The 24,039-nt window shown below is 52.6% G+C and overlaps 1 protein-coding gene across 1 annotated transcript; it reads left to right on the top strand.

The window, feature by feature from the left end:
- The first annotated feature begins 5,791 nt into the window (after positions 1 to 5,791).
- Positions 5,792 to 20,603, top strand: LOC123371728 (protein TEX261). Its single transcript, XM_045019559.1, has 6 exons — positions 5,792 to 5,931; positions 11,423 to 11,502; positions 12,438 to 12,591; positions 16,958 to 17,025; positions 17,935 to 18,037; positions 18,999 to 20,603. Exons 1-6 carry the CDS (start codon positions 5,862 to 5,864, stop codon positions 19,112 to 19,114), a joined length of 591 nt encoding a protein of 196 aa, XP_044875494.1. The 5' UTR covers positions 5,792 to 5,861; the 3' UTR covers positions 19,115 to 20,603.
- The last annotated feature ends 3,436 nt before the right edge of the window (positions 20,604 to 24,039 follow it).

Here is a 24,039-nt window from a genome sequence, read left to right as displayed (position 1 = left end):
GTTAAGGCCCCTACGCAGTCAGGGGTGTGCGCAGACGTTTCACTTCGACCCCTTTTGGGAGGGCACGTTCTGTGCCTCCCCCACCCCCAAGGAACTCGCTCTGCCCTCCCATTCCCTCCCGCCCTCCCCCCGCATGGCCTGGGGCCGGGAGGAGCTCGCTATCTGCCCCCACCCCTCCGCCGTGGCTCTGGGGCCGGAGGAGTTCGGTGTCCCCGACAGTTACTGGGGGGGGGCTCCCTGCTCCCCCCCTTTGTGCACACATCTGTATGCAAGCAGCGGAGCGTACCTAGCGAGCGGACGAACGCTCACGTGCCAGGCTCTAGCCGGGTCCCTGGCCCAAGCCTTGGCCTGCTCTGGGTAAAGCCCCCGGGATGGGAATGGCTCGGAGCAGAGCCTGGGAAGGCTTGACGCAGGCAGGAGCCTGGGCGCAGAAGGGAGGCGCGATCGAACAGCGGCGAGCACAGGAGCGTTTCCAAGAGGAAGATAAACAAGGACAGGCCTGACATTTTGCCCGTCGCACGTAGCTCATTAAGCACATTTCATGCTCCCTTACCTTTCCTCAATGGCATTTCCTTGGGTTCTCTCGTGCTCTCGGCTCCGGCTCGCGTTTCCTGGAGGGAAATGCTCCCAGTGCCACAGTTCAGACAGGGGAGTTCATGTGGTTCATCGGGACGAACGCTTGCCCGTTCCCCGAACCGCGGCTGCCTCGGGGACATGTCTGGAACACAGCCAGATACCACCGGCGGGGCCGCGCACTCTGCCGCCCGGTACGCAGACAATGGGGCAGGCCGAGCGGAGAGACGGGCAGGGGGGCTGATCGGCCCAGACTGACCGACAGACAGGTGGCTGGATGGATGGGCACAGCGTGACAGCCAGGCTGGCCTGAAGTTGAGACTCCCTTTCCCGTTGCACCCGCCCACCGCCCTGCTCCCGGGCGCACCCACACAGCGTCCTGCTGGTTTCCGCCCTCAGCTGCAGCTGGGGCTTGTCACCTCTAGCCGCGGGGCGCTCCTGCCTCCTCCGTGCGATGTGGGCTGGTGGCAGGTGCCCTCTATTGTCAAGGCTTGGGGCGCCTTCGGGCAGCCCCCCCGGCTCTGCGAAAGCCCCTAACTCTGCCCATGACTGGGAGGGGGAGGGCTGCTTCTGAGGAGGGATGATCTCCGGGTGGGTTTCCCTGTGGCTCAGAGGGGCATTTGGCCGTGCTCTGCCAGCTGCCCTGGGCGAGCCGGGGACAGTTAACTCCATCACTGCAGGCACTTCTGCTCCCGTCCCCCACCCTCTGCCTGGGCTTCTCGCTGCCCCCTCTGGCTTTGCACGATCCGTCGTGCTGGGGACAGACTCCCACCTACTTACGCACCAGGCTCCTCTGCTTCCATCTCCCGCAAAGAGGTGGAATCCACTGCTCCCCACACACAGGGCAGCCGCCGCTTGGCATTGACGCCCGGATTGACGCCGGGACCCCTGGATTGACAAGTACTCCAGCGTCCAACAGCGGCAGCGGACTCATAAACCCGCAATGCATGGACTGGCCAGCAGAGGGGGACAAAATGCTATGCTGTGTCAGTGTGCGTTACCCGCCAGGCTCCTTTTCCTAAGTGTCCCTGGCTGCCAGCCAGCCCTGGCCACTGGCCGGCCTGAGTAGCCCCTGGCCGCCGGCTGCCCCCAGATGATAGTTGGGGAGATGTGCCGAAGCAGGGCTGGTGGGGCCCAGCTGATGTGTGTGTGAGGGGGGGAGAGGGTGTTGGCTGGCTTGGCATGCAGATTGCAGGACATGATATGTGCAACTGCTTAAATGACTATTAACTCCTACCAACAACTTCTCCTTCCGGTTCAGAGAACTAGGACCTTCCATGGCAAAAGCTGATGTTAACGCAGAATTAAGCTTGCTTGATGGCAGGTGGCCCCTTGCCCAACGCTGAGGTGAGCAAAACTCAACCGGCTGAAAACCAGCAAATGCACAGTTCAGGCTGCCCATGCGCATCCCTTCAGTCGGAGCGAGGCACCCGAACACCTTCGGAATTGAAATCCAGGGGAGTTAGGCGCCTAAGCACCTTCGAGGAGCTGGGCCTAAGAATCTCCAAGCACCTTCGAAACATTTCCTGCGAGGGATTAATCCTCACAACACCCCGGAGAAGGAGAGAAGCCTCATTATGTCCAGCAGACAGTGGCCCAGAGTGGGGGAGTCACTCCCCTATAGTAACAGTGGCAAGCTCAGAAGAGACCCCAGGAATCCTAAAATACGGAGTCCTACATGGAGACTAGGAGCTACTGAAGCACTGATCACTCCTTTAAGCCATGTCTGTCTCCTTAGCCCAGGATCCAGAAATATGGAGCTCTGCGTATCCTTCGCTAGCAAAGATATTGCCATTAAATATGATTTTAAGCTAACATAAATGGGCTCATTGGGTGTTTTTTCCTGGTGGTGGGCCAAATTCATGCCTGCTGTAACTGCACAGAAATCAGAGGAAATGCCCCAGAGCTGAGTGGGACCCAGGGAGATCCTTAAACCTAAGGGGATGAGTTTAGGGACATGTCCCAGAAAATGGACCTTGGCAGCCCTAGAAGGTGCCTCACTCCCCATCTATCCCAAAGCCCTGTCCAGAGGTGTCGGTATCATCCGCTCAGTTTCACAGCCAGGGTAGTGACGTGTCCACAGTCCCACTGCCACTCAGTGGCGGAGATAGAAGCAGAACCCAGGAGTCCTGAGTCCCAGTCCTGTGCCCCATCCACTGGGGCAGTAGGAGCAAGTCATATGTTTATTCAGGGGCTGTTGCAATCACTCTCTTGACCACCAGGTGGCACACTCTGCTCACAGCGCTGTTAATGATGAGCAAGGATCCTAGTTTTCAGAGATAAAACCCCCAAAATTCTCTGATAAAATTTTTTTAAAATCCATGTTTTTATGCAGTTAAAATGAAGTGCTGAATGTAAGTTTCCCTAGCCACAATACACATAAGTATCAATTGCACACAATGTTTTATTGATATATTTACAATTTGTAAGCAAGTTTGACGTTTACCAATCGTTATACTAAAATACAATTAATAGAATTGCCGTTTGTATTTCTTACTTATACCAAATACTTCTACGCCCGTATTCTGGACAGTAGGACCCTGTTTATCTGAGCCTCCATTATCCAGCTCTTCGTATTAACCGAACCACCAGCCACCTGGGGCTGACAGTGGCTGGGCTCAGGTGCTCGGCTCCGGGTGACTGGGGCTCCAGTGGTCAGACCTGGCTGCCCGGGGCTGACCACCCAAGTCTGGGCCCTCCATCTTAAAATAAGGGCTAGAAAGCTCTTTGCCAATTCCCGATTATCCCCATTTTTGGTGATCTGACCTGGCCCTGGTCCCAAACAGAGCCGATCAACGGTTTTCCACTGTATATTTTTATTTTTTCACAAAATGTAAAAACAAAAGATTCTCTGTGAAAACACAAATTCCGCATTTTTCCGTGGCAAACGGATTTCTGGGCTCCCTGATAATGAGCCGACTTCCAAAGCCCATTCTCACTGTTTCCTAAATGCTTCATTTGGGCAAAGCTCCTATTGAAATGCATGGACCAAAAAGACTGATATTCCAAGGGGTGTTACCAGGAGTGTTGTATGTAAAACATTGCAGGTAACTGTCCTGCTCCACTCGGCACTGGGGAGGCCTCAGCTGGAGTACAGTGTCCAGTTCTGTGGACCACTCTTTATGAAACGTGTGGCCAAATTGGAGAGAGTCCAGAGAAGAGCAACCAAAATGAGACAAGATTTAGAAAACCTCACCTGGGAGGAAAGGTTAAAAAAACTGGATGTGTCGTCTTGAGAAAAGAAGACGGGGGGGGGGGGGGGGCCGACTAGATAAAAGTCTTCAAAGTCTTGAGAGCCGTTATAAAGAGGACGTTGATCAATTGCTCTCCATGTCCACGGAAGGTAGGACAAGAAGTCATGGGTGTGATCTGCAGCAAGGGAGATGTAGGTTAGATAGCAGGAAAAGCTTTGTAACTCTAGGGGTAGATAAGCTCTGGAACAAGCATCCAAAGGAGGTTGTGGAATCCCTATCACAAAGTTTTTAAGGTTGGACAAACACCTGTCAGCGATGGTCCAGGTTTACTTGCTCCTGCCTCAGCGCAGGGGGGTGGACTAGATTACCCCTGGAGGTCCCTTCCAGCCCGACATTTCTGGTTCTGTTATGTCAGTGCCTTCACCACCACGACATTCATCTTCTCTGGGAATGGCTGCTGGACCCGGGGAGTCAGAATGGGAGGAGGGGCCTCTGAAAGCAGCAGCTGGAATTGAGGGTTGGGTGAGATGGCTGGAATTGGGCCGTTGGCGTTGGGATGGGAGTGCCAGGTGGGAGTTGGGTGGTTGGATGGGGTGGCCGGTTGGCGGCTGTATGGTGGACAGTGGCATTGGCACTGGGAGCTGGGCAATTGGAGACTGAGGGGAGGTTTGAAGGAAGTGTGGTGGTGGCGGCAGGAACCCCCCGAGGAGTGGAGAGCCAGGCAGGGCTTGAGCAGGGCAGGGGCTGGGACAGGACAGTGCCAGCGACCCAGGGAAGGAGGAGCCCAGCGCAGCCAGAGATGGCACCAGAAGGGGGGGTACTGCCCAGACTGCCTGGAAACCCAACCCCTGGCCCAGTCCCAGGGCTGCACCAGACACAGAGCCAGTGCCCTGGCCTGCAACGGGGAGCTCCCAAGGGTGGGGAACAAGCCTGGGTGCTCCCCCGAAAACCAGCCTGACAAGGGTCCCCAGCCCCACATCACTGACAAGGCAGCGGGTGGTAGGATCATGCTGTGTAGGGCCTGCTCCAGTTTGGGGGTTAGAGTGTGAGGGGGCCCTGCCTCAGGGGTATCGGGGTGTTGGGGGGCCCTGCCCAGGGGTATCGGGGTGGGGGGCTGCGCCCTGCCCGGGGGTATTGGGATGTTGGGGAACCCGGCTGTGGGGGATCGGGGTGGGGGCTGGACCCAGGGGGATCGGGGTGTTGGGGAGCCTGGCCATGGGGGGATCAGGGGATGAGGGGGAGCCCGGCAACAGGGGGGATTGGGGGTAGGCCCTGCCCGGGGTATCGGGGTGTTGGGGGCCCTGCTGTGGGGGTATCGGGGAGTGGGGGAGCCCAGCCGTGGTGAGGTATCAGGGTGTTGGGGATAGGGTGACCAGACAGCAAGTGTGAAAAATCGGGACAGGGGTGGGGGGGTAATAGGAGCCTATATAAGAAAAAGACCCAAAAATCGGGACTGTCCCTATAAAATCGGGACATCTGGTCACCCTAGTTGGGGAGCCCGGCTGTGGGGGGGTATCAGGGTGGGGGGCTGGGCCCTGGCCAGGGGTATCGGGGGCTGGGAGGAGCCTGGCCGTGGGGGGATCAGGGCGGGGGGAGCCTGGCCAAGGGAGGGTATCAGGGGTGAGGAGGAGCCCGGCCGTGGGGGGATCTGGGGGTGAGGGTCCCTGCCGGGGGTACCAGGGTGGGGGGAGCCCGGCCGTGGGGGGATCGGGGGGTGGGAGGCCCTGCACGGGGATATCGGGGGGTGGGGGGGAACCCGGCCATGGTGGGTATCAAGGTGGGGGTCCCTGTCCGGTTGTATCGGGGTATTGGGGAGCCCGGCCGTGGGGGGGATCGGGGAGGGGGGGCCCGGCCGTGGGGGGGATCGGGGCGGGGGGAGGACCGGGGGGGAGCCCGGCCAAGGGGGCCGGGCCGGTCTCTCTCCTGCGCTGTCTCCCCCGAGCCGGCGGGGGCCGCTGTGGGCCGGGCCGGGCCGCTCCATCGCCGCGTTGGCCGCGCCGCCCCCTCCCCGCAGCGGCCGGACGCGGACGGGAAGCGGCGGCCTGGGCCCGGAGCGGCGGAGCGAGGGGCCGCGATCGCTGCCCGCCCGGCGCCATGTGGTTCATCTACGCGCTGAGCTGGTTCTCGCTGCTCATCCAGGTGGCGCTGGTCACCCTGGCGATCGGTGAGAGACCCCCCCGGACCGAGCCCCCCCCGGCCCCTCCCTGGCGATCGGTGAGAGCCCGGAACCCCCGGGACCCCTCCACCGGCCCGTGCCCCCCATCCCTCCCCTGGCGATCGGTGAGAGCCCGGAACCCCTCGGTCCGAACCCCCCCCGCCACCGGTCCGTGCCCCCCCCCGGCCATTGGTGAGAGCGGGGACCCCCGCCCCCGGATCGTGTCCCCCCCCCCGGCCCGTGCCCCCCGCCCCTCCCTGGCAATCGGTGAGAGCCCGGACCCCTCCGGGACCCACCCCGGCTCGTGCCCCCCCCGCCTCTCCCTGGCCATCGGTGAGAGCCCAGAACCCCCCAGCCCCCCCCCGGGACCCCCCCACCGGTCCGTGCCCCCCCCGCCCCTCCCTGGCGATCGGTGAGAGCCCGTGCCCCCCCACCAGCCCGTGCCCCCCCCCCCGCCCCTCCCTGGCCATCGGTGAGAGCCCGGACCTCCGGGGCCCCCCCCCACCGGCGGGCGCCCCCCCCGCCCCTCCCTGGCCATCGGTGAGAGCCCGGGACCCGCCCACCGGCCCGTGCCGCCCCCCCCGCCCCTCCCTGGCCATCGGTGAGAGCCCGGACCCCCCCGGGACCCCCCCACTGGCCCGTGGCCCCCCCCGCCCCTCCCTGGCCATCGGTGAGAGCCCGGAACACCCCCCCCCCGGTCCGAACCCCCCCACCCCTCCCTGGCCATCAATGAGAGCCCGGAAACCCCCCCGGCCCGAACCCCCCCACCGGTCTGTGCCCCCCCCATCCCTCCCTGGCCATCCGTGTGAGCCCGAACCCCCCCCGGTCCGTGCCCCCCCCCCACCGACCGGCCCCTCCCTGGCCATCGGTGAGAGCCCTGCCCGCCACCGTGCCCAGACCTCCCCCCCCCCCCCCGAGCGGCCTGCCTGTTCCTTCCCCCCCGTCCCACCCCCACCCCCCCGACCACCTGATCCCCTCTGGGACCGGCCCGGCCCCCCATCTCCCTCCTGTTCCCCCTGGCACCAGAGGACTTAACCGAGGACTCCCTGGGGGGGGGGTGCAGAGATGGGGGCGAGTCGGATGCGCTTTGTGGGGGGCTGTAGATGTCTCAGGCCTGGGGCTGCCTTTGTTCTGGGGGTGTGGTGCTGGGTAGGGGGGGATGGGGGACCAGGGTAGGTGCAGCGGGGGGAGGAGGGGGAATAGGGTGCCCAGCCTGTTCCCTGCAGGTGGTCAGGGCAGTGTCCGACCCGGTTCCAGGTCGCCTGCACTGTGCCCTGCCTTTGGGGTGATTGCTCCTGTCCCGTGAGGGCAGCTCCCCCATCACGACCCCCTGTGCCTCTGGCTGCACCCCTCTGAGCCGTGCAGAGTAAACGCCCTCTCGCCGGCTGGGTGGGTGCCCGTGCCAGCCGCGCGGCAGGTTGGCAGACAGTGCGATGGGGCACCTACCCTGTGCTCACTGTACTGGTGCTGCAGCCGCTCCTGTGTTCAGGGCTTGGCATAGAATATCAGGGTTGGAAGGGACCTCAGGAGGTATCTAGTCCAACCCCCTGCTCAAAGCAGGACCAACCCCAACTAAATCATCCCAGCCAGGGCTTTGTCAAGCCGGGCCTTAAAAACCTCTGAGGAAGGAGATTCCACCACCTCCCTAGGTAACCCATTCCAGTGCTTCACCACTCTCCTAGTGAAATAGTGCTTCCTAATATCCAGCTTAGACCTTTCCCACTGCAACTTGAGACCATTACTCCTTGTTCTGTCATCTGCCACCACTGAGAACAGTCCAGATCCATCCTCTTTGGAACCCCCTTTCAGGTAGTTGAAAGCAGCTATCAAATCCCCCCCTCATTCTTCTCTTCTGCAGGCTAAACAATCTCAGTTCCCTCAGGCTCTCCTCATAAGTCATGTGCTCCAGCCCCCTAATCATTTTTGTTGCCCTTCGCTGGACTCTCTCCAATTTATCCACATCCTTCTTGTAGTGTGGGACCCAAAACTGGACACAGTACTCCACATGAGGCCTCACCAGTGCTGAATAGAGTGGAATGATCACATCCCTCGATCTGCTGGAAATGCCCCTACTTATACAACCCAAAATGCCATTAGCCTTCTTGGCAACAAGGGCACACTGTTGACTCATATTCAGCTTTTCGTCCACCGTAACCCCTAGGTCCCTTTCTGCAGAACTGCTGCCCAGCCATTCGGTCCCTAGTCTGTAGCAGTGCATGGGATTCTTCTGTCCTAAGTGCAGGACTCTGCACTTGTCCTTGTTGAACCTCATCATATTTCTTTTAGCCCAATTCTCTAATTTGTGTAGGTCCCTCTGTATCCTAGCCCTACCCTCCAGCATATCAACCACTCCTCACAGTTTAGTGTCATCTGCAAACTTGCTAAGGGTGCAGTCCACACCATCCTCCAGATCGTTAATGAAGATATTGAACAAAACCGGCCCCAGCACCGACCCTTGGGGCACTCCACTTGATACCGGCTGCCAACTAGACATGGAACCATTGATCACTACCCGCTGAGCCCGACCATCTAGCCAGTTTTCTATCCACCTTACCGTCCATTCATCCAGCCCAGACTTCTTTAACTTGCTGGCAAGAATACTGTGGCACCTTCACCCAACTCAAGTGAAACCCAAGGGGGCAACTCGGAGCGAATTCCAGGCAGCCACAGTGTTAGAACAGACGTTTCCCAAGGCCGTCCCAAGACAGGAACAATCTCGCTTCCCATCTCTGAGGGCCCCGGGATGTGCTTTTCTTCCAGCTGCAGCTTTGTCTGCAAACCGCTGCCTGGTTCAAAGGGGAGCTGAAAAATAGCAACAGGCCACAGGGTCGCTAACAGAACCAGCAAAAATACAGGATGCAGAAGACTGGACAAAGCAACAGGAATTTTATTGCTGGGACCAGCCCTGCCCTGGTCAAGGTGGAACTGGCTGATACAAGGGGCTGTTTCCATCTCTCATCTCTGTGATTATCTGATGTGTTGGCCCCAGATTTGTGCCTCATAGAGTGTAAGCTCTCTGGAGCAGAGACCTTTTCTGCTTGTGTTTGTCCTGTGCCTGCCGTAAGTGGGCCCCGTTCGGATTGTGGCCCGTGACTGCGACCACACTAAATCATGACACTAATGCTCTCTAGGACCTCTCATCTGAAAGAGTTTAGGGATCATGCCAGGGTGGGTTTGATTTAAATCACTAGTCAGGAAGACTCAATTTAATCATGGTTTCCTACATAGAAATGCATTCTTGTTGCTTGTTACAACTTTAATACATATTCTTCACAACTCAGAGATCGATGTAGGTTTCATTTTTAGAAGGGACACACTGTACATTTGTAAACAGTGATTTATTTTGAAAACTTTTCAGATTAGTTTTACAGCTATATCGGAAAATGAATGATTGGTTATTTCTTTTACCAAAGGTAATTGAAGCAGATAGTTCTCCTCCCAATGACTTCATAAATATCTCCAATTCAACAGGTTAATCATTAATATTTGGAGGATTTTCTTGCCATGTTTTATTAGGAGGAGAACATCACCAGACAGACATTTAAATTGATTTATTTAACTAAAACAACGACGTTATGTAATCTGGATTTGTCTTCATCAGCAAACATACAATATTTTAACAAAACAAGTTAATTCAAGTTCTTTAAAATCAGATTTGTTTTTGTTAAAATTGTTTTTAACTAAAATAGTTAAATTAAATATTTTAAAAAACAAAAAATCAACTTTGTCAGCCAGTCAACATGAGAAACTTAAAATATTGGCTTCTGCAGCTAACACAGTCGTCTTCACCTTCATTTTCCTGTTTGTTCATAATCTGGAAAAGAAAAACAAGCTTTCTGGCTTTTTCAGATCCAAACGATTTCTCAATTTCTGGCAGAAGCAGCTACTGCCGTTAAAAGTGAGATTATCACTTCAGCAGTGTCTGAATCCAAGTGCTTAAGTGACTTCCACCAGTTCACTGGTGTGACTTTCTTTAAAACATCATCAGCAAACATATTTCTTGAATGGTTCTTATTCCCAAACAGGGTGTTTTTTATGGCCTGCTGCCATTATAGGTTTTCCCTTCTAGTGAGAGGGTGCTATGGTAGATCTCAAATCAATGAGGGCCACACTCAGAAAGAGCTCAAGACTTCTGGAATATGCTGCTCAAACAGTTTCACTTTTGTTTCTCCTGCCTGTCCCTCCCTTCTCACATTTATCTCCAGACTCCTCCTTGTCCAGATGTAGTCCGCCCCCAACAATCTTCTATTCATTGAACTTTTTGAAACTTTGCACTTTTAGGGAGAGGTAAGGGAGTGACTCTGTGTACACAAATTTGCAGAGGGACAATAGGGTTGAGGTCTGTTATTTCTCACCTCTGTATATTTATTTATTTAAAACATTTTTGCTGTTAACAAGTATGTTATCTCTGGAGAAACAAATCCACAGTTTGAGAACTGCAAAACTAAGCATCTCTGCTGGTATCTTCTAGACTGAGCACTGAGTCCCATTGGGTTGGTAGAAAGATTAACCTAAATAATCTATACAGAAGCCCCTGGAACCCCATAAAATTGGGTCCCTAATCCATGAACCATTGGAACTTATTTACAAAACTTTTCTTAAACATGACATGAATATATTGTGTCATACTATAGAATTAGAATTTATAATCCCTGTTCCATGAGGAGATATCTTTGAGCTATAATGTATCTTAATTAAAACTATCTTTAGATAGGTTTTTTCTTCAAAAAGCATTTTGTCAAAAAATTCGATTTAAATTAAAAAAATATATATTTTTTAAATATTGATTTTTATCCACCCTGGATCATGCCTCCCCCATCATTGAAATGCATCCACCTCTGGAGTGGAAGGCAGGCAGCTGTTTAACAGTGCCCAATGACATCACCCAACAGTTTAGATGGGGTCTGAAGAACCTCCATTTGAAACTGCAAGAGCAGCTGTAACTATGATCATTGGTGTTGATTCGCTGCAAATCGCAGGCACACCTAGTCTGTGCTTAAAATCCTATTTGGGTTGCTCTGCTTGTAAATTGTTTCACGCATCTGGTGCGTCTCGCCTTTAGGTTGTAAGCTCTTGGGGCAGGGATTGTCATCTGTTCTGCATCTGTCCATCACCCCACAACGGGCTGATCATTACCGACTTCAAGCCCATCCGGTCCAAGTCGCTTGGTAAGCCCGGCAGTAATGGTGGAACTGTTTTTCCTGGATACGCAGATCCAATTTTTCAAATGAAGTCAACTGCCCAGCACCCGTGAAAACCAGGCCAGGGTTACTCAAGTTGGGTAGCCAAAACTGGAGGCCCCTCCAATTAGAGCCTGGCTCTGAAAGTTCAGGCCACAATGTCTTGGAAACGGCTACAAGGCTTCTGGTGCTTTTGGAGTTTGTGAATCTGTGGGGTCGAAATCCCCTCGAAATGACCAGTCTAGTTGGCGTGAGCAGCTTCTGGCTGTGAGCTGCAGGGAGAGTCTGAGCCTGAAAGAACCCCTCTGTTTCCCTTCTAGCCGCTGGCCTCTACTATCTGGCGGAGCTAATAGAAGAATACACCGTAGCTACTAGCAGAATAATCAAATACATGATCTGGGTAAGTCTCTGGCTGTTTGTGCTCATAACAGTCCTGCGGTGGCGGGGAGGTAGATTAGATTATCTTTGAAGGACCACTTAGACATGGGCTAGCTAGGGTGACCAGACAGCAAGTGTGAAAAATTGGGACGAGGGTGGGACAGATCTACTCGTTTCATCCATAGATCTAAGAGCACTTTGCAAAGGAGGTCAGTCATTAGCCCCATTTTACAGATGGGGAATCCGAGTCTCAGAGAGGGCAGAGGACTTGCCTAAAGTCTCCTGTAGACGAGCGGCAGAGTCAGAACTAGAACACAGGTCTCCTGAGGTCCCAGTCCAGTGCTCTATCCAGTAGACCTCGCTGCTCAGCAGATACTGCCTTACAGATGAGTGGCAGAGGGCTCCTGCCTCCAGGGAAGGTGCTTCTCAGGCACGGTGCCCCTAGAGAAACTCCCTTTGCTTGGCTGAGCCCCTTGGGCAGGACTGAAAGGGACAGCTGAGTCCATGCATCCTGACCTCTTAAATGGAGGAGTGGAGCCTGCACGTCAGAGGGGAGAGGGACGATTTAGAGAGCTGCTCCAAAAGGCCTTCAAAGTGGGGATCAGCGACGGGTGGTAACATCAGCAGGTCCCCTCGGCAGCGTAAGGTCACTGATACTTGCAGCAGCTGAAACTTAGTGTGATCTGAAGTTGCCACGAGACGTCCTGGAGACAGATTCATAGTCCCATAGAGTTTAAGGCCAGAACGGACCATTAGCTCTGGCCAGATCTGTATGTAATAGGCCATCAAATGTCACCCAGATATCCACAGGCTTGTTGTAGAGCAATCACAGGTCACACAGCTGTCCCTGGGCCTAGCCTTGGATGAACTGAGCACTTGCAACTCCTCTGCTTGCCAGGGGGTGTACGTGATAGAGAGGCTGGATTAACTGTGGGCTGGGGCATTTCTCTGTTTCAGTTCTCTACAGCGGTGCTCATAGGCCTGTACCTCTTTGAACGCTTTCCTGGCTTCATGGTGGGCGTGGGCCTCTTCACCAACCTGGTCTATTTTGGCCTGCTGCAGACGTTCCCTTTCATCATGCTGACATCGCCAAACTTTATACTGTCGTGCGGTGAGTCTGGCTGCCTTTGGGGAGCAGGGGGATTGTGTGCCGCTGGGGTTTGCCAGCGAGGGGACAGGCATTTGAGAGGGCGGCGGGAGACCACCTCAGGAGCTTCTGCCACCTCCACCACAGGTTCAGCTATGTCTCTGGGCCAGCTAGTCCCAGACATTTGAGTCTTTTGCAACACATCCTGTGGCATTAGCAAGTGCTGTGCTAATGGAGTATGTTGAGCTTAGTTCAACACCTTGCATCTGGGGATTATAAAGCACAGGCAGAGGTGGATAGCCCGTGGCAAAGCCGGGAACAGAACCCAGATCTACTGGCTTTCAGTCCTGTCTCTTACCCGCAGTGTGCGGCGGCAGACAAAAAAGCGAACAGAATGCTGGGCACCATTAAGAAAGGGATAGATAATAAGACAGACAATATCCTGTTGCCTCTATATAAATCTGTGGTACCCCCACATCTTGAATACTGCATGCAGATGTGGTCGCCCCATCTCAAAAAAGATATATTGGAATAGGAAAAGGTCAGAAAAGGTCAACAAAAACTATTAGGGGTATGGAAAGGCTGCCATATGAGGAGAGATTAATAAGACTCAGACTTTTCAGCTTGGAAAAGAGACAACTAAGAGGAGGGATGTGATTGAGGTCTATAAAATCATGACTGGTTTGGAGAAAGTAAATAAGGAAGTGTTATTTACTCCTTCTCATAACACAAGAACTAGGGGTCACCCAATGAAATTAGTAGACAGCAGGTTTAAAACAAACAAAAGGACGTATTTCTTCACACGACACACAGTCAGCATGTGGAACTCCTTACCAGAGGATGTTGTGAAGGCCAAGACTATAACAAGGTTCAAAAAAGAACTAGATAAATTCCTGGAGGACAGGTCCATCAATGGCTATTAGCCAGGATGGGCAGGGATGGTGTCCCTAGCCTCTGTTTGCCAGAAGCTGGGAATGGGCAACGGGATGGATCACTCGATGATTCCCTGTTCTGTTCAGTCCCTCTGGGGCACCTGGCATTGGCCACTGTCGGCAGACAGGACACTGGGCTAGATGGACCTTTGATCTGACCTGGTATGGACGTTCTTATGTTCAAGTCTGTTCTTCCTTCCTGGAGTAATTTGCCCAGCAATGACAGGTGGAACCAGAACTGAGGGTGTGCTCTACCCACCAGACCATGCTATCAGCCTGTAAGTACTGCACTTGTAGGAGATGCTGCTCTGTACTTAAGGATCAGAATTCCCTGTGCTCATCAGGTGCTCTGTGGGAGGTGTATTTGATTAAAGGTGAATACAGGATAGTGCGTGTACTCTTACAGCAGTGCCAGGAGAGACCGTATAAACCCCATCACGCTGTAATTTTTCCTACTCGAAGGAAAATACACCCCATGTGGGATCAGGAATTCATGTGGGAATTTGAGATCATTTGAGAGCATCGGCCAGGACAAGACGCGGCTCGCTGGATTTAAAGCAGTGGGTGTTAAGGTTTGGATTTCAGCATTCCTTGTGCTGTGGGTACCCCAGCTTTACAGCCTCCTGGGTTCTATTCCCAGCAGTGCTACAGACTTCCTGAGTGATCTTGGGCAAGTCCTTGGCCCTCTGTTCCTCAGGCTCCCCAGCTGGGCGTGGTAACATTTCTTTGTCCCCTGGGGGCTCCTCGAGATGCTCAGGTGAAAGATGCCGTTGATGGGCCAAGCTGTATGATTAATTAACAACTGTCCTGCCAGCCCAGGAGAAAGCAAAACTGAGCAGTTAGTTTCCTGTCCAGTCTGGGTGAAGCACAAGGAAAGGGAAACAGTCACTGAGGAATGGTGAATTCAGATGGTTAAAATGATTTTAGTCTAATAATGTCTAGCTGTTAGTAATGCAGGTAAAGGATTTTTCACTTGACCGTGTTCTTGAACTAAAAAGAAAGTTGAACAAATTCTCATTATCTATTATTTGCATTAGTATAGCACCGAGGTGCGGACCGGCCTGGTGTGGGTCACAGCTGAGAACGCCAAATTCAGGACAGACTGATAATGAGAGGGCAGACGCATCCCAAACTGGTGGCTGTTCTAACATTAGATTCACCAAACCAGTAACAAAATGAGCTTCTGTAACACCACACTGGTTATCAAGAAGCTAAAACACAGTCCCCTAGGCAATCCAGCCCTTATCCCCACCCAGACAGCTGGTCTTTACGATGAGGTTTCTGAGAACCAGATTCGTTGTATGTAAAGTTCTTCCAATCGCAAAGGATCAGCCACTTCTCCAAGTCAATATCTGTCTCAGATCTTACCCCAAAATTCTCACTGATGCCAATCCTTTTGTAACTAAAAACTAAAGGTTTAGTAACATAAAAAGAAGAGAAGAGAGTTGTTAAATAGTTAAGAGTCGTATACATTACAAGTGATTTCCAGAGTCTCTAACTCAGGATCATAGCAGTGATGTTCAGTTTGCTGGCTTGTAATAACTCTCTCTGGTTCACCCAACAGGTAGAGGGTCATTCGGTCCTTTGTTCCAAGCTTCCTTAGAAAAATCACAGTCCAGAGATGAGAAACAGGAAGGAAAACAGAGCAGTGATAGCACAGCTTGCAATTTCTAGCTTGGCTCTTGTGAATGGAAAGTTCCTGGCGAATATGGAACACAGGCTCACGTGGGCATGGAAAGTCACTGTAAAAGATGGAGTCTTAGCTCACATGTCCTTACGTGCTTTGCTGAATCAGAGGGGTAGCCATCGGCTCCACTCTGAGGTGTCCCCAGGAAGGGGTCTCTGAAGAGCTGATGCCTTTCCATGTCTGACTAACCAGCGATGGCTAGTCTGAATGTAAATTGGGCTGGGGGTAGTCACCCACGAACACAACATGTCTGAGATACAAACACACCGCCAATATTCATAACGTCCGATGCAAAGATGTTACATGCATATAAACAGGATCATCCTACTTAGCAGATGGCAGCTTTTCCATTGATACCTTACGTGACGTACTTTGTATCACAGTTATTGCAGTTGTGCAGCGGTAGTGATATGTTAGTGATTGTAACAGTAGTGTGCCCCTGTTATCGTTCTTGCTACACACCATCACACTAGGAACCCCCAGTCGTAGACCAGGGCCCCATTGTGCGCTGCTGGGAAAGGCAGTCCATGTCCCAGGGAGCTCACAACAAACTATAAGAGACATTAGACAGAGATGAGACCACTGGGGGACAATGGGGCAGTACTGAGCTGTGGTCTTCCAACACCAGCACCCTAGTTGGATTCTTTACTTCATACACTGCAAGTATGAAGCTGCAGCTCTGATATTGCCTCGTTGTACTTGTCTGCTATGCTGGGACAAGCTTCATTTAAGTAAGACACTGGACTAGCTGGACCATTGGTGTGTCAGCAGCTAGGTAGATTTAAATGATTTCAGTAGCACTGAATTATTTAAACGACTCCTGACGTGACCTCTCAGCGTTCCTGTGTATGTTCTAGAGAGCTCTGGGTATATGATTAAAAAAAAAACCCTTTAGTTCTAAATGTCTAATGTGAGTCTATCTGCTTCCTGAAAAGGAGAGCAGCTCTCCACTGGCATGTCATCCGGAGCTTGGCATTCCAGGTGTCCTACAAGCCCAACCCCCTGGTGGTTTGATCCTCTCAGATTGCTGCATGTGTGCAGGATGGGATCGGGTCTGTTCTTGCATAGGAGATCTCCAAGGGACTGTAGGAAGTGGTCTTGGTGCTCCAGAAGGTGGAGTCGCTGCTCTGAGTCAGTTCTGGAGCAGTGCCCAGGCGTGGCGCTATGGGGCGCTGTGCTGTTGGCAATGCTCTCTTTTGAACGAGACATAAAACCAATTTCTGACTCCTCCTGGCTCTTAAAAAGCCAGTGACGCTTCTTGCAAGAGCTAGAGGTGTTAAACCCTCTTTCCTGGCCACCTTCCAACTTGGCCTGCTATTCCGCCCCATTTAAAACTCCCCTTGTGCAGCAGCGGTAGTGGGACATTACTGTCTTCAACTGTTGTGTGTCCTAGAGCCTTACGGACGCTAGACTCCTCCTCCTGGGATTCCCCAACAGAGAAGTGTGACCGTTGTCACACACAATAAGTGGCAAAGAACTCAGATGTCCTAGCTCTCTGCTCTGGCCACTTGAACTGCACTTCCTTTGTCATCAGAGATGTTTGTGTTGTGACGAGAGGGGTTATCCTGGTGGTAATAAGATACTAACTTTGTGTTGGATCCATTGCTGGGGACAAAGTAACGGTATGATTGTATCTCTGATGGCTTTCATACTACTGTTTTCCAGGGCCTATGGTCAGGGAAGGTGCCTCACTTCAATGAGCCTGCAAAATAAGCGGGGTGATGGGCATTGCTTTATATCTGGCAATTCATTCTCTCCTTTCCTTTGGCAGTGCTTGTTATATTGAACCACTACTTAGCGTTCCAGTACTTTGCTGACGAGTATTACCCGTTCTCCGAGGTAAGAGACGGTTTGGGAGAAGCATCTCTTTAAGCCTTTGTAGACGTTTGAGCTGTGTGGAGTGGAGTGCTGGTGGGAGGCGAGGAGAAGAGAAGGGAGGTCAGAGGTGACCTGCCGAGAAAAAAACAGCTGTCCCCAATCTGGGGGCTTCCCCTCCTTTGTTGGCCCTTGTTAAAGATGCCGTGACAGTGTTTTCTCTCAGGACTTCTCCAAGTATTTTTTTCTGCTTGTTTTTCCCATATCAGGAATGTCGAGTCTTCACTTTTGGGTTCTTTGGGGGATGTTTTTTGCCAGAGGATTCTCTGAAGGATCCGAAAATGTGGATTTCGTGCTTCCTCAGCCTAAACAAAGGCATGAAACCTCCCGGTTCACCAGACATCCTAGAGTATTCTGGGGTAGACAAGACCTGAATTTAAGCTAGTGGTTTCTACACAGCTAAATAAAGATGTGTGCATGCTAGTTATGGCCAGAGGGTTATTGTGGAGATCTAGTGGAGAACCAGGCTCCACCTCGGAGAGCTGTTATCTTCTAGTCTGGTCTTGCTTCAGCTTTCTCCATATCTGCCTCCCACCCCTCAGTTCCCAGAGCATGGCAGGCTATCAGATGACACAGAAGCAGGGAAAGGTTTCTGTCTGAGCCCATGGGATGCAGCCTGTTTGGCACTCAGAGCATTTTTTTCCCCTTCCTTCGTACTCGCTAAAATGTCTGAAACACCATTTTTGCCATCCTTGGATTTGACTACCAAGACGCTGCTAGTTTGTGGGCTTCTGCCCCAGGAGAAATGTCCATGTGGAAACCTAGCGGTTAGGTAACCGACGTTTCCGGATTGTTAGCTGCAGCTGCTGCAGTGAGTCTGTTGTGATCTGATGGTAGCTTGGTGTCTCACTGCCTCTCACGTTTCACCTGCAGGTTCTTGCCTACTTCACGTTCTGCTTGTGGTTAATTCCCTTTGCGTTTTTTGTGTCCTTGTCGGCCGGAGAGAACGTCCTACCTTCTACGGTGCAGCCTGGAGGTGAGTGCATTTGATGTTCTGGAACCAGCTCGAGCAAATGCTTAGCTGTTACGCTCCCCTCGACCCCAGAGGGTGTGACTTGTGGAGACCACACATCCCACTTGATCTGAAGGGCTGGATAGTGGGGCGGAAGGCATTTAAAACTGGGCAGGATATATACTTAGAAAACCTATTAAGGAGTGGTCTGGCAGTGCCAGCAATCCTGCTGGGGCCTTGTGGTCTTTGTGAACTAGGCCCCCATGTCAAAGATGAGGAAGGATTGCCCAGTGGTTAGGACACTAGCCTAGGACTTGGGAGATGTGGGTTCAGTGGTGTGTTCACAAACTTCCCGTGTGACCTTGTCCAGTCACTTAGCTTCTCTTGTGCCTGGGTGCCCCAGCTGTAAAGTGGGGATATTTCGCTGCCTCACGGGGGCGTTGGGAGGATAAATGCACTAAAGACAGTGGGGCGCTTTGAGATCTGCTGATGAGGAGTTCTGTCAGAGCCAGGTATTAGTATTCCATCGTATGAAACGCAGCTGTATTAGATGCCCCCGGGTAGCTAACAAGTAGCTGCTGTTGCTTCCACTTGGGCAAAACTTGGGCGTCCAGAAGAAGCTATCTAAGTGCTCGATCTGTCGGGGCTCGATTTATCACATCTAGGGTAGACACGATAAATCGATCCCTGATCGCTCTGCCATCGACTCCTGTACTCCACCGCGGCGAGAGGTGGAAGCGGAGTCGCCGGGGGAGCGGCGGCCGTCGACCCTGTGATGCGAGGTAAGTTGACCTAAGATACGCTATTCTCAGAGCTGAAGTTGCGTATCTTAGGTCGATTCCCGCCCCCTCCCCTTTAGTGTAGACCAGGCCTGAGACTTTAAAGGGGACTCTTCTTTACCCAAGACCGAGTGATTCTTCAGAGAGCTCGTGGTGCAGTATTTGGTGGGTTTGATCTCATTGGCCCGCGCTCCCTGTCTCCACAGATGACGTGGTATCGAACTACTTCACCAAGGGGAAGAGGGGTAAGCGCTCCGGCATCCTCATCATCTTCTCCTTCATCAAGGAGGCCATTCTGCCCAGTCGACAAAAGATGTATTGACCCCGCCCCCGCGGCCGGCATGAACTGTGACGAAGCCGCAGGGAAGACCCTAGCTGGATGTGAACGTCAGCGCTGTCCCTGGGTCTGCAGCGAACCCCCCCTCTCCACTTCTCTCCAAGGGATTTTGTTAGGAACGTATAATCTGTGCAACGGCCAGAGGCAGCTGCCGTGTCAAACACGCGTGCTCGACGCCTCTGGTGGTGCAAATGCAGGAGGTTGCCTTTTTATACCTCTCCGATCATCCCCTGGGACTTGCTGACAAGGAGGTGGTTCTGCTCAAATTGAGTTTAAGGAGGGCGGCAGCCTCCGCGAACGATGCATTGTGTTCAGAGACCATGATGTGAGGCATTGCCATCTGTTCTTATTTAAAGCCAAAAGCCTTTGTAGGGCGTAGTTTGTCCGAGGGCAGGAGGGGAACACACGCAGTGTCTAACTGGGGTTTGCATACAGCCATGATTTCAAAAAATAACCAAACTCTTGAATTCCGAAACATTTCTGTCTGGAAGCTTGCCAGCGATGGAGAGAGCTGGTGACGCAGCTCACGCGCTTGTTACAACATGCGTATCCGTGATCCGGACACAGAGGCCAAGACCACAGGATGTCTGTGCACTGATGCACTCTGCTCCTGCGGCTCTTAAAGGTGACTGGCCAGGGATAAAAATGGGACATGTGCCTCTTTTGCTGCTTTGTGATGATGATTAAAGGTGGCCTAAAGGGTTTTTTTTATATAATTTTTTTTTCTGTTTGTTTTAACCTAAGACATTTCAACGTTTGTTTTCGCTGGGATTGCTAGAAGTCTTGTTGGAGGGCTCAGAAGTGGCTTGTAGGCTTCCTAAACTTTTCATTGAAGGATGTTGACGCTTCCTCAAAAAGAGCTCTTCTCCTTGCTGTGTTAGCCAGTTGAGCTAAATTGGTGCTGACAAAACCAGAGAGCCAGCGTTCAGAGCTGTGAATAACGATCGCTTCCCTTCTCCATCAGGTTTCCAATGCCACCCAGTTCTCCAGCCACCCGTAGAGTCTTCTGGGCGGGGAAGAATCTGAGCAACCCTGAATGTTCAGTGAGAAAAACTTGTAGGTGTTTTTTATGTATAATAAAGAAGCAAAACCAGGGCCCAACCTCATTTTTGCCCCTTTGCTGGTCACCTTTAACCGTTGTGCCGGGAATAGAGATGTTTTCATTAAGGTGGTGTCACACTTTGGAACTGGGAGTTCTGCCACCAGGCAGCGTCTACGCATCATTTTGAAAGGGTTTATGAAGATTCCTTGAGACATGAATCTCTTCTCTCGTGGGCCAGCTCTGGATGAGGGCCACTGAGAGCTTTTGAAATCTATCCTGTGTATTGAGAAGAGCCTGGAAACCGCAGGCTTTGACTGGGGGATCCTCTGACAATATCTGCCATTCTCATGCTTAATTTAATGGCAGCGTGATTTCTGTTCAAGTACCAATTCTCTCTTTTAATAAAGGTTCTAGATGCAGTTTGCCTTATGATCAAAGGAGCTGAAATTTGCTGTCTCCCTCTCGACACTTCACCACAATCATAATTGTCAAGCCCTGAAGCAGTCCAATGCTCCTGTTTGTAAGAGGGCTACGGGTGATGGCTGTATGATTTGTATAGCACCAGATATGATCTATACAGTACTTCGCTGACCCTGCGTCAGAGAGCTAAACATATAAGGCCCAGATTCTGTCACACTTTTAAAAGCATGGTGAAGAACTGGAGGAGGTGCCGGGAAGAGCCACACGTGACTTGAGGGCTGGAGCGAATGCCTTATGATAAGAGATTTAAGGAACACGTCTGTTGGGTGTATCAAAAAGATTGAGGTGACTTGATTACAGTTATTTATTACCAGAGGACCTTGGAGCTCTGACCACAGCCCAGGACCCTGCCGTGTATAAGTACCTTCATGGGGAGAAAGTACTGGTTACAAACAGGCTCGTTAATCTAGCAGAGAAAGACAGAACAAGAACCAATGCCTGGAAGTTAAAGCCTGACAAATTCCAATTGGAAATAAGGTGCTAACTGGGGAAGGGAAAGTGATTATAACCTTCAGTATAAAATCTCAGGGGAAGTGGTGGATTCGCCACCTCTTGATATCTAAATCCAGCTTGGCAGGCTTTCCGGAAGATGCTTCAGCCAAGCACGAGTTATTAGGAGGTCAGATTAGGTGATCTGATGGTTCCTTAAAATCTGTTAACTGGATCCAAGCAGGTGAACTCGCATGATGTGTAAAGGTCCATTGACTTCAGCTGGGCTCATGTGGGCACAGGGTCTGTCCACATGGATCCACCTGCAAAACCTGGCCCTAAACAGCTAAAATGCAGGAGGAGAGGGGTGGAGGAGTGCAGGCTGAGGTTCTTAAGATTGAGCTGTACAGCTCTTGGGCTGATTTAACTACTGGTTTAGAAACTGATTCAGTTTCATCAGCGCAAGCTCTTAGAGTGGATGGAGTTAGACCACTACAAAGGTGCTGATCTGATTACGAGAACCAGCTGTACTGATAAACCCCTTTATTCTGCATCTGCACTTGGGAGTTGCATTGATTCAGTTGTTTCTGTCTCTTAACTCATATGGTTGAATCTGCACAAACGATGCATGGATCAGCCCTGCAACCCAAATGCAGAGCTTAAACACTGAGGAGCAAAAGGAGGAAGTGACTCTGCTGGACCCGGCAGGAAGAACTCCCGGGTTCTGACTTTGACTCGGGGGCTTGAGCAAGACACATACTCTATGCCTCAGTTTACCCGTCTCCAATTTGCTGACTATTTTTCATATTTATTCAATAACGTCCATGTTTAATTTGGATGAAGCTGCTGTAGGGATCTTACTGCAGAAGCTAGGTTCAGCTTGCACTGAAGTACGTGGTGGGGGAAAGATGGGACTCTTGTCTAATTTTTTGACAAGCCAAGAACTGGCTAGCGTGTTTGCCCAACTGTCCAGTCTACCCTGTGAAAACTACCCTGTGTGAGGACCTGATTATACCATCATAGTTACCAGGACAGTCATGAGCGTAGTCCTGTAGGATCTCCCTCTTTCCCCCTCCCTTCTGTGGGGCGGGGGCTGATATAACATATTTTGGGAGGTGCAGTGGTGCTTGAATTTTATTCACTTTGGCATCCTAGAATAAATTGCCCAGGGAGGTTGTGGAATCTCTGCCATTGCAGGTTTTATCAGCAGGTTAGACAAACACCTGTCAGGGATGATCTACATCAGGGGTTGGCAATCTCAGCCTGCAGGCTGCACCCAGCCCATCAGGGTAATCTGCTGGTGGGCCGCGAGAAGTTTGTTAACATTGTCCATCCACAGGCATGGCCGCCCATAGCTCCCAGTGGCTGCGGTTTGCCGTTCCTGGCCAATGGGAGCTGCGGAAAGCGGTGGCCAGCATGTCCCTGCGGCCTGTGCCGCTTTCCACAGCTCCCATTGGCTGGGAACGGAAAACTGCGGCCACTGGGAGCTACGGGCGGCCATGCCTGCGGACAGTCAATTTAAAACTTCTCGCGGCCGCCAGCGGATTACCCTGACAGGCCGCAGGTCCACCACTGATCTACATAGTACTTAGTCCTGCCATGACCCCTCAAGGTCCCTTCCACTCCTACAATCCTATGATTGTCCCCCTAATATCTGCCACTGTAGTAAAAAAAACAACCCTGGATTAGGCACCTCAGATGGATGTTTTTGCAAATATGTTTAAGATTAACAATGCAGAGATGTGAGCGGTAGGTTTCAGAGTTAATACTGTGTGGGGACAAACGGTGCAGCTGCCAGCTCTGCTTCAAACTGTTTGCCACCTCTGGCAGGCAGTACCGCATCAGCTCACAGCTGGCAACCAGAAGGGTTAGAAATGACGTTTGAAAATGAAACCTGAGGTTGACACACCAAAGAAATGCAGAGAAATCAGGGCTCTCTTTAATCCATGGGCACGATGGATACTCCGAAGGAAAGCAGCATAGGCTTTGCCTGCCATGTTTTCAGTTCAATCCAGCCTGATCTTTTACCCCTGCTGTGAACTGCATCTGAGCATATCTTTTCATGGGCGCCAACTTATATGGGCTCCTGGGGCTTTAGCCCCAGGAATATTCACAGACAGGGGCTCTGCTCCAGCAATATTTGGAGCTAGGTTTCTCCCCTGCTCTGCGCTGCCGGCAGCCCAGAGCCCTTTAAATCGCAGCCGCGGCCGGGAGTCAGAGGGCTCTGGGCTGCCCGCTGCGGCGGGGAGCCCAGAGCCTTTTAAATCCCAGCCACGGCCGGGGATTTAGAGGGCTCTGGGCTGCCCGCTGCGGTGGAGAGCCCAGAGCCTTTTAAATCCCAGCCGCGGCCGGGAATCAGAGGGCTCTGAGCTCCCCGCCGCGGCTGGTATTTAAAAGGCTCTGGGCTCCCAGCCGCAGCGGGCAGCCCAGAGCCCTCTGATTACCGGCCGAGGCTGGGATTTAAAAGGCTCTGGGCTCCCTGCCGCTGCGGGCAGCCCAGAGCCCTCTGATTCCCGGCCGCGGCTGGGATTTAAAAGGCTCTGGGCTCCCGAGAGCCCTTTAAATCCCAGCCACGGCTGAGATTTTAAGGGCTGCGGGCTCCCCGCGGTTGCAGGCAGCCCAGAACCCTTTAAATCCCAGCCGCGGCTGAGATTTAAAGGGCTCTGGGCTCCCCGCCGCAGCGGGCAGCCCAGAGCCCTCTGATTCCCGGCCGCGGCTGGGATTTAAAAGGCTCTGGGATCCCCGCGGCTGCCAGCAGCCCAGAGCCCTTTGAATTCCAGCCGCTGGCCGCTGATTGCCCCCTCCCCAGACCCCTGCCCCAACTGCCCCCCAGGACCTCCACCCCCTATCTAAGCACCACTGGTCCTTGTTCCCTGATTACCCCCTCCCGAGACCCCTGCCCCTAACTGCCCCTTGGGACCTCAGCCCCTATCTAAGCCTCCCTTCTCCTTGTCCCCAA

The sequence above is a fragment of the Mauremys mutica genome, chromosome 5 (assembly GCF_020497125.1).
Source record: "Mauremys mutica isolate MM-2020 ecotype Southern chromosome 5, ASM2049712v1, whole genome shotgun sequence".
Lineage (NCBI taxonomy): Eukaryota > Metazoa > Chordata > Testudines > Geoemydidae > Mauremys > Mauremys mutica.
This window is presented reverse-complemented; position numbering and strand designations above follow the sequence as displayed.